This window comes from Nannospalax galili, unplaced genomic scaffold (genome assembly GCF_000622305.1).
Source record: "Nannospalax galili isolate Female #2095 unplaced genomic scaffold, S.galili_v1.0 scaffold960, whole genome shotgun sequence".
NCBI lineage: Eukaryota > Metazoa > Chordata > Mammalia > Rodentia > Spalacidae > Nannospalax > Nannospalax galili.
In genome coordinates this window covers 2,646,613-2,657,412 of record NW_008348313.1, presented here as the reverse complement: position 1 = coordinate 2,657,412, position 10,800 = coordinate 2,646,613, and the positions used below count along the sequence as shown (strand labels likewise).

General features: G+C 50.4%; 1 protein-coding gene across 1 annotated transcript in view; it reads left to right on the top strand.

Annotated features, from left to right (window-relative positions):
• Positions 1-2,849: 2,849 nt before the first annotated feature.
• The window catches only part of Klk5 (kallikrein related peptidase 5), a 9,910-nt gene continuing 1,959 nt past the window's right edge, over positions 2,850-10,800 (top strand). Inside the window, exons 1-4 of the mRNA XM_008845175.1 lie at positions 2,850-2,922; positions 5,990-6,281; positions 7,604-7,860; positions 8,042-8,175. Of these exons, the coding sequence (XP_008843397.1) occupies positions 2,850-2,922; positions 5,990-6,281; positions 7,604-7,860; positions 8,042-8,175 (756 nt within the window). The remainder of the gene's footprint in view (positions 2,923-5,989; positions 6,282-7,603; positions 7,861-8,041; positions 8,176-10,800) is intronic.

Genomic DNA, 10,800 nt, shown 5'->3' with positions numbered 1-10,800 from the left:
GTCCTCTGTGGGCATTGCATGACACAGGTACACTTACCTACATACAGGCAATACACACGTAGCATATACATAAAATAAAAATAATAAATAAAAATATTTTAAAAGATATTCTTATTTATTATTTTTATTTTTTATGTGTATGAGTGCATTGCCTACATGTGTATAAGTGCACCCATGTCATGTAATGCCCACAGAGGTCAGAAGAGGGTGTTGGATCCCATGGAACTGGAGTTAAGGATGGTTGTTAGCCACCATGTGGGTGCTGGGAATTGAACCCAGGTCCTCTGCAAGAGCAGCCAGTGCTCTTAATGACTGAGTCATCTCTCCAGTTACAAGATTTTACTTTTAATTGTGCATGTCACATGAGTACAGTACCCTTAGAGGCCAGAAGAGGGCACTGGAGCCCCTGGAATGAGAGTTACAGATGGTTGTTAGTGCCCATGTGCATGTGAGTGCCGGCAACTGAACCCAGGTCCTCTGCAAGAGCAGCAAGTGCTCTTAACCACTGAGTCATCTTTGTAACCCCTGATGTATGAGTTTTAAGTTGGAATTTGGTCTCGTTAGCAAAACCAACTTGAGGAGGAAAGGGTTTATTTCTGCTTACAATGCACAGGTCACAATCCAGCATCAAGGGAATTCAGGAACTCAGGGCAGGAATCTGGAGGCAGGAGCTGGAGCACAGGCCATGGAGGAACACTGCTTACTGATTTGGTCCCCTGGCCTGTGCTGAGCCTATTTTCTTGTACAACAGAGGACCACATGCCCAGGGGTGGCATTGCCCACAGTGGGCTGGGCCCTCCCACATCACTCAACAATCAAGTAAATGCCCCACAGACATGGGCACAGGCCAGTCCAAAGGAGGCAATTCCCCAGTTGAGGCTCCCTCTACCCAGGTGTGTCAAGTTGGCAATTGAAGCTGTCCAGCACAAAGTTATTCCAAGTTTATATCCAGTGTTAGAATATTCAAAAGAATACAAAATCAATCATATTTCCAAGAATAGACTATTTGGATTGTAAAGTTTACAGAATATTCCAGAATTTTGGTCTAAAAGCTAGAGGACTTCAACCCTGGATACATTTAAATGTAGTTTAAGATGTTTGAAGACGTCTCGTTAGTTGAGTTTGCAAACGGGACCGTACATTATTGTAATGACCACATAAAAGTGACTGTTGACACATCTCTAGAAGATTCACCACTGGTCAATATGTAGAGAATACCTGCATGCTGTCCTCTGACCTCTGCTCATGTGCACATGTACACAATAAATTAATAATAAATGAAATTCAATAAAAACTAAAAACAAAGCAAACACACCTGTAAGCTGAACTTAAAAGACCACGACGTGGGAAACAAACCAAGGAAGAAAGAGGCTGTTGATTTTTTGTTGTTTCAATGTGTGAAACATAAATTTCCAGAATCACATTAAACCTCAGAATGGGTTTTTTCTTGTTTGGCTTTTAGTCCCCTATGCAATAAAGTGATCTCTGGGGTCCACATCCCCCTTGGACAGGGGCTGGGTTTTGGAAGGGAGCCAGGCATGAACTCTAGAGGTCAGCCCAGGAGGACCTGTCTTCACATATTCACAACCCTAATTTCATGTGGTGGAGGCTGGGCTCCTGCCTTCTTGTAGAGACAGAGACCTGGAGATTCAGGTTGGGGGTGGACAGGAAGAGCAGGCATACAAAGGAGGGCAAGAGAGGTGGCCCAATGGCCAGAACGGGGCAGGGAGGGCCACCTTCCAGCTCCCCACCCAGTGCCCCATTTCCCGAAGTGCCAGGAGCCACCCACCCCCTGTCCTGGCTTCCTGACCTGTTTTTTCCATCAACAGTTGGCCCTGCCCGACTGTGTCATCCTCCTGGCTGTGCCGGCTGGGCCAGAGTGCCTGGTGGGGACAGCCTGAGTGCCTGCCTCTTGCTGTGCCCTGGCCTGGACCCATCGTGAGGAGCAGGAGGAGGGTCTCAGAGGTTCAACTCCAAATGGCTTCGTCTTTCCTGCCCCAAATGCAGGAGAGAAACACAGAGAAAAAGACAGAGAATCAAAATTCGCAGAGAAAGACAGAGGCAAGCAGAGAGACAAAGACAGACAAGGGAGACAGAGACAGAGAGACAGAGACAGAGGGACACACAGAGATAAAGAGACAGAGATATACAGAGACAGAGATGAGAGAGAGAGAGAGAAAGGCTGAGAGACTGGGTACCACATGTTGACAGACTCTAGAAGATTATGTGGGGACTATACAGATATGTGAGGACCTGATCTGCCCTGGGGACCCCTCCCCATCCTTGGGGCCAGGGAGGGAGTGGCACTAGGCACTGGGTGGGGGGTGCTCTGGGGGTGGAGGTGAGGGGAGACAGGAGGAGTGAGTGTTGGGGCCCGGCCTGACAGGCACCTGGGAATGTGCCCCGGGGACCAGTGGGTGGTTATATCACCAGCTGCCAGAGCCTAGGAGGCGGTGGTGGCTGGAAGGTGCGGGCCAGTTTGAGCTGAGCAGGGAGCCAGGTCTCCCACCCACTGCCCAGGCGACCCGGGGACAGTGGCAGGTGAGGCCTGTGGAGGGGACTTAGCAGGTTAGGAGGGGGACGAGCCTCTCCTGTGACTCTGGTCTGGCTCAGTCTTATCTTGGATTCACCCTGCCTTCCCTGGCTGTCCACACTCCTCACAGGGACTGTAAGATGCTTACAGTCCCTGTCATCTGCTGCTGGTCCCTGGATTGCCCTAGTAGGGCAATTCGTCTTCCTGTTGTCTCTCTGCTGGGGGTGACTGGGCAGGGAAGGCAGGGGAAATGGGTTGGGACTCTCAGAATCACCTGGGCCTCCCCATCCTCTGGTTCCCACCAGGTGCAGCTGTCATGGGGTGGGCAGGACCCCTCTGGAGGTGGATGCTGGCCACCCTGCTCACAGCCCTGATTCTAGGGGTCTCAGGTAACCAGGGTCCCTGTGTGTGTGCATGGGGTTAGTCTGTGTCACCGGGGACTGTGGGCTGCTGTTTATATCTCCAGCACAGGGTGAATGTGAGTCTGACTGTACCTGTCGCTCTATGTTGCCTGTCTCCCTCTGGCTCTGTATGTCCTGGGTGGAGGTGTTGAATGGAGCTATGTTTTTTTGTCATTGTTTTAATTTTTTAATTGATTTGAGGATTTTATACAATGTATTTTGGCCATATTCAGGGCCCCTCCCTCCTCTTCACTCCCATCTACTCCCCCAACTCGACTTCATGTCCTCTATTATGTGTCTTTTTTAAAAAGTCTATTGATTCTATAATCTGTGTTTCCTAAACTCTTGGGTACCGGTCTATCCTCGTTGTCTGGTCAGCCTACCGGGCATCACAGCTAAGGGTGGGGCTTCCTGCCCACCTCCCCCATCCACACTGGACCCCTGTCTGGCTTGGATTTGCACAGATCTTGCGCATGTTGTCACACGTGCTGTGGGTTCCTATGAGCACCTGCCCTGTTGTGTCCAGACGATTGTTTCCCTGTGGTCATCCACCCCTCTGGCTCTTACAACCTTTCTGCCCCTCTCCCACAATGATCCCTGAGCCTTGGGAAAAGAGGTGTGATACAGGCATCCCATTTAGGGCCGAGGGCGCCGCAGTCTCTTATTATCTGCACATTGACCAGTTGTGGGTCTCTGTGGTCGCCATCTGCTTTAAGAAAACAGTCTCTGGTGAGAGTTGAGGGATGCACTGATCTGGCTGGGGGAACTCACAGGTCTGGGATGTCTTTGAGGCAGGATCTCACAGTATAGCATAGGCTAGGCTGGAGCTCACTATGTAGACCAAGCTGACCTTGAACTAGCGGTCGATCCTCCAGCATCTGCCTCCTGGGTTCTGGGATTACAGATGTGTGCCATCATACCTGTGCTTTTGCTACTGTTGTTTATTTTGAGGCAGAGTTTCATTCTGCAGCCCAGGCTGGAACTCTGGGCAATCCTCCTGCCTCAGCTTCCCAAGTGCTGGGATTCCAGGTGTGCACCAGCTTGCCTGGCTAGGGGGAGGGCTTTTCCTCTATCAAATGGATGCATATGGCAGATGTTACTGACCCTCTGAGACTCTGTGTGTGTGGCTAGAGGACGCTGTACATTTAAGAACACATTTAGCTCTGCCACTATGTGGGCACACGCATTACGGTTCTTCCTGTCCCTCTTTGTGCATGACTACCTGTTCCTGTCTTTGCCTGTGTCATGGGATGGTGTGCGACCACAGTTGTCACTGTGGAAACGTGTGACTGCATGTTTGCAGATAGCTACTTTTGAGTGTGCAGTTGTGGTTAGGTGACCGTAGTTGTGACCATGTAATGGATGGAGTGTCACGTGCTGGTGACTGTGTCTGTGGGGCTGTTAGCATTGGACAGCTGTGCGTATTTGGGGCTCCTTCCCTGCCTGGAGGGACTGAGTATGCAGAGGGTGCTGCAGAGAGGTGACTGTCAAGGTAATTTTCTTGAACTGCACCACACTGGGAATCCGAGAGCTAGTATCCTTGAGTATAACCTCGCCCACGCCTCAGGGCATCTAAGTGCATGTCTGTGTGTCACTCAGACGCTGGCTGGAAAGGTGGGGGAAGTCCTGCAAGGCCATCAGACCTTATGTCTCAGAATGCGTGCACTTTCGGACATACTGTGTGTCTCCGTGTCCCTGCTCACTCCCTTGGCTGTAACATGCTCTGTGTGTTTCTTGGAGTGTGCCTGTGGATGCAGACAGTACGAAGGCCTCACCCTGTCCTGGGTCCTTATCAGGAAGGCGACCAGTGACTGGCCTGTGGGGCAGGCGGCGACAGAGTACGTGTAGGTCTGAGGGGAACTCAGAAAGCCAGCCCTTCCGTCACACCTCTCTGATTCCCCAAGCTCGGTCCAAGAGCTCTGACTCACCCCCTTTCCTCAGCCACTCCCCTAGGCCGGGCTTTTTCCTAGCACATGCCTTTCCCCTCTGCTGTAACCCACCCCAGAACTCAGCCCTATCTCCACTTCCTAAGACAAGGCTCGGTGTGGCCTTGGTCACCGTGCTTCTGTCCTGACTGATTCCAAGCCCCACTCTTGCAGGCTGTGAACTTGCCATCCCTCCTGCCTCAGCTTCCTGAGTAGGTGGGATGACAGGCCTGTCCCACCAGGCATGGTTCCTGATTCAACTTCTGAAGACTAGGTTCTAAATACCAAGCCCTGTCTGTCCTCCAGGCCCTCCAGAGCTCCAGTACCCCAGGGTTCCCTCCTTCTGCTCGCCTGTCTCACCCACCAAGATCCAGGGACCATCAGGAATCCCTTAAGTCTACAAACTCCTGAGCCCACTGGAGCCTGGGAGCAGTCCCAGAATCCAACTCTCCGACCAAGCAGCAATTCATGCCTGTTTGACAAACTCCAGCTCCGCAGATCTGGCCTTGCCTACACTGCTCTGAGCCCATCCCTATAGTCCTGGTCCCATCCTCATAGTCCTGGTCCCATCCCTGCAGCTCTGGTCTCATCCTTACAGCTCTGGTCCCATCCCTACAGCCCAGGTCCCATCCCTACAACTCTGGTCCCATCCTCACAGTCCTGGTCCCATTCCTACAGCTCTGGTCCCATCCTTACAGCCCAGGTCCCATCCCTACAGCTCTGGTCTCATCCCTACAGCTCTGGTCCCATCCCTACAGCCCAGGTCCCATCCCTACAGCTCTGGTCCCATCCCTACAGCCCAGATCCCATCTCTACAGCTCTGGTCCCATCCTTACAGCCCAGGTCCCATCCCTACAGCTCTGGTCTCATCCCCACAGCTCTGGTCTCATCCTTACAGCCCTGGTCCTAACCCTAGAGTTCTGCCGCTGCCCCCACCCCCTTCCCGAGTCCTGGTCCCACCCTCATATCTCTGGCCACACCCCTATGACCCAGGCCCCTTCCTACAACTTTGGCTTTGGCTGTGAAGTTGGAAGGTGAGATCAGACCTTTGCTTGTAGGTCCTGGGTAAGAATCCTTCTGCATCTCAGCCCTGCCCCTGGGCCTATGCTTCATCCACTCTCTACCCCTAGAGCCAGTTCTCGCCAATGATGTTTCCTCTTGTGACAACCCTTCTGGCATGAGCCCCTCTGGGACCAACAGAGACCTGGGAGTGGATTCCAGGAAGAACAGCCAGTCAGACGACAGCCGGTCAGACGACAGCCGGTCAGACGACAGCAGCTCTCGAATAGTGAATGGATCAGACTGTGAGAAGGATGCTCAGCCCTGGCAGGGCGCGCTGCTACTGGGACCCAACAAACTGTATTGCGGGGCGGTGTTGGTGAACCCACAGTGGCTGCTCACTGCAGCACACTGCAGGAAGCCGTGAGTGTGGCTGGACAGGCGAGGAGGGAGGAGGTGGGACAGAGCTGGGGACAAGAGGCAGTGGGGGACAGAGCTGGGTGGGGGAACTGAGGATGGATGAATGGATAGAAAGGATAGATGGAAAGATGGATGAATGGAAGAACAGACAGATAGATGAGATGAAGGAAGGAAGGAAGGAAGGAAGGAAGGAAGGAAGGAAGGAAGGAAGGAAGGAAGGAAGGAAGGAAAGGGACCACAGCATAGGGATGAGGTTACCCTGGTAAGAGGGCAGAGCTGGGCTGGGAAGTAGGGACAGGCTAAGAAGACATAGTATAGAGTGGTTTGGAATGCAGGTGAGACTAGGGTTGTTAAGGATGAAGATGAGGTTGGGATGGGTCCAGGCATAAGGTTGAGACTGGAGATGGGTTGAGGTTAGAGTCAGGAAGGGGACTGAACCTGGCTGGGTTTGGAGATGTGGATGGTTGGGTAGGATTTGGGAGGTAAATGTGGGTGATTTGGGGTGGGAAGAAGGAAGAGGACAGGAGTTAGAGATGGGGGTTGGGGTTGGGCACGCATCCATTGATGGCTTAGAGTAAGATGGACTTATGGTTGGCTCGAGAGTGGAGATTAGTGGGATGGGTGGAGATAAGACAGAGTTGACAGAGTTGGGGCTGGATTCATTCACAGGCCTAAAATTGGTTAAACACCTTTTGGTTTTTTTTGTTTTGTTTCAGTTTGGTTTAGTTTAGTTTCTGTTTTGTTGTTTTGGGGGCTGACCTCAAACTATTCGGGTAGCCAAGGATGACCTTAAGCTCTTGATCTTCCTGCCTCTGTCTCCTGGGCTTTGAGATCATAGCCTGTGCCTTCATGCTCAGTGGGGATAGCTACCTTGGGGTTGGGGTTGAGGATTAACTGATTAGGAGTGAGGGATGGGTAGGTTTGGGGTGGAGAATGTACATGGTTTCTGGAGTATGCAGACTCAGGCTGGGGTTAAGGTGGAAGACGGAATGGAGACAGGTTGGGAACTGCAGTGAGGGTAGAGGTTCATACAAGGTGGGACCGATGGAGTTAGGGGTGGAGTTGGGTTGAGGATGGAGTGGGGTTGGGGCTGAGGGAAGAGGTAGAGTTGGGTTGACGAAGGAGGTGGAGTTGGTTGAGGACAGAGTAGATTTGGGGTTGAGGACAGGGTGGAGTTGGATGAGGATGAGGTGGGGTGGGGTTGGGAACGTAGTGGAGCTAGAGCTGATGTTGGGCTGGAGTAGGGATTGGGACTGCCTTGGACACAGGGACAGGGTTTAGGAACAGGGTTCTGGGCCAGCAGTGATCAGTGCCGTCTTCCTCAGAGTGTTCCGAGTCCGCCTGGGCCACCATTCCATGTCGCCTGTCTACGAGTCAGGGCAGCAGATGTTCCAGGGGATCAAGTCCATCCCCCATCCCGGTTACTCCCACCCTGGCCACTCCAATGACCTTATGCTCATCAAACTGAACAGAAAAATCCGGGACTCTCACTCCGTCAAGCCCATCAGTGTGGCTTCCCACTGTCCCTCCCAGGGGACCAGGTGCACTGTGTCTGGCTGGGGAACGACCAGCAGCAGTCATAGTGAGTATATTTGTTTCTCTTAATCCCTGCCCCTTCCAACAGGGTCTCACTGCATAGCCCAGGCTGGCCAGGAGCTCTGGATCCTCCTGTCACAGCCTTTCCAGTGCAGAGATGACAGGCTCGCCCCACCACACCCAGATGCTCTGTCCTCTTCACCTCCTATGATGCTCTTGATTCATAGAAAACTTCCCCAAGGTCCTTCAGTGCCTGAACATCACTGTGCTGAGTGAGGAAAGGTGCAAGGACGCCTACCCAGGACAGATAGACAAGACCATGTTCTGTGCCGGCGACAAGGCAGGCAGGGACTCCTGCCAGGTAAGTGTGCAGTGCTGCTTACTTAGGAAGTCCTTACTGCATGCAGTTTATATTTAGTGTGTGTATGTGTGTGTGAGTGTGTTTGCATGCATGTATTTGCATGTTTGTGTGTGTTTGTGTGTGTTTAAGTGTATGTTTGTATTTATGTGTTTATGAAATGTGTGGTATGTGTACATGTGTGTTTGTGTTTGTATGTATATTTGTGTGTTTATGTGCTTCTGTATGTTTGTATATATACATATATACATATATATACATATATATATAGACTCCCCCAGTGAGGGGTTGGGGTGTGGCTCCGGTAGAGCCCCTGCATAGCATACTGTAGGGCTTGTGTTCCATCCCTAACACCACAAAGTGTTAACTACTTAATTAGTGGAATTAATTATAATATATTTATTAATATTATTTAATTCAATATACCCCAGGTATTAAATAACTATGAACATATTGTTTTTTTTCCTCAAACCACTGTGCATTTTACATTGAAAACCCATTTTACTTTGGTAGGCCTGTTTCAGCAGCCACACATGGTAAGCAGCTATGGTATCACAGTTCCAGTATAGAAAGAGATCCAGACTGCTCTCTGTGGTTGACCAAGATGCTCACACACAAAGACACCTTACCTGAGGGGCCCCTTTACACGATGACTATCACAGATGTTTATGTGGCATTTTTCAGACTATGACAGATAAATGTATTGTTTCAACAGAATCTGTTACATGGTAGTTTCCCAACATATAAACCGTTTTGAGGAAAGAAAAAAATTTCTGTTCAGTATTTTGGAGAGAGCATTTAGGATAGGATGTGTTATTAGAAGTGCTAAAAGGATCAGAAGGACAAAATAACAACACACAAAACCTTATGGTCAGGGCTGGAGAAATGACTCAGTGGCTAAGAGCACTGGCTGCCCTTTCAGAGGACCTGGGTTCCATTCCCAGCACCCACATGGCACCTAACAACTATCTGTAACTGCAGTTGTAGGTTATCTGATGCCCTCTGCTGACCTCTGCAGGAACTGCACACACACAGTGCATATGCCTACACAGACACACATATACATAATTAAAAGTAACACAAAAAAATCTTGTAAGGGACTGGAGAGATGGCTCAGCAGTTAAAAGCACTGGCTGCTCTCTCAGAGGACCTGAGTTCAATTCCCAGCACCCACATGGTGCCTAACAACCATCCATAACTCCAGTTCCAGGGAATCCGACACCCTTTTCTGACCTCCGAGGGCATTGCACAACACAGGTGCACTTACACACATGCAGGCAATATGCTCATTCATACACATTAAAAAGAAAATAAATATTAAAAAAGAAATATTTTTAAAATGTGCAATCAAAAAATAAAAACAAAAAAGCTCTGTGGTCAAGAAACCATGAAAGTTGGGCAACTTCAGGACGTTGCAAGGAGTTGCCAGAAAAGAAAACCAGAGACTCGATCTTCACAATGGTGGTGCTGAGGCTTTTCTAGAGGGGTGTTCTAGTTAGCTTTCTGTCCAAAAATAACGTGGACAGCAAAGACTGTTTCATCTTAAAACTCCCAGGTCGCAATCCCTCACTGAGGGAAGTCAGGCAGGAACCTGGAGGCAGGAACTGAAGGGGAGACCACGGAGGAACGCTGCTTGCTGGCTTGCCTCTCCCGGCTTGTTCGGTTGCGTTTCTTATACAGCCCAAGACTACCTTCGTAGAGATGGCACCACTCACAATGGGCTGGGCCGTCCTACATCAGTTAACAATTAAGAAAATGCCTGACAGACACACCCACAGGCCAATCCAATGGAGGCAATTACTCAACTGAGATTCCTTCCCAGGTGACTGGGGTTTTTATCCAGTGGACAAAACGCAACCTGCTCAGAGACTGCGAATTACCCTGGTGTCAAACTCGTATATATCAGGGGCACAGGAAAGTCCTGTACAAAGGCCCCAAAGCAGGGAGGAAAGAGCTGGGTTGATTCAAAGAACAGAAAGAAACTAGTATTTCTAGGGCACAGGGGTTTGGGGCAGCAGTGGGGATCTGAGGTTGGAGAGGGGGCAGGGCCAGGGGCTAACAAATATTTCCTGATTGCTGATGCGGAGGGACTGTGCACTCTCTGAGCAGCTTTGCCTAATTAGAAATTAAACTCAAACCATCAGACTAGGGCAACAGCTCAGTCTGACAAGCATGAGGGCCTGAATTCAAATCCCAACACCCACATTGAAAAGCCGGGCTTGGTGGTATCTGCCTGTCATCCCATAATTTCCCCAGAGGCGTAGGTAGGAGGATCAGGAGTTCCAGGTCAGCCTGAGCTACATGGGACTCTTGTCTCAAAACAAATCAAACAGACAAAGGCTAGGGAGGTGGCTCAGTTGATAAAATGCTTACCTTGCAAGCCTGAGGTCCTGTGTTCAAGTCCCAGCCCTTAAAAAAAAAAAAAAAAAAAAAACGAAACAAAACAAAAACAAAAAAACCCAGGCATGGCAGCAGGTGCTTGTAATGCCAGTGTTAGGGGAATGAAGAGAGGGCATCCCTGGGGCCCATTGGCCAGCCAGCCTGGATGGATCAGCAAGCCCCAAGCCAGTGAGAAACCGTCTCAAAATACAAATTGGATGGCTCCTAAGGACCAACACCTGAGGTTGT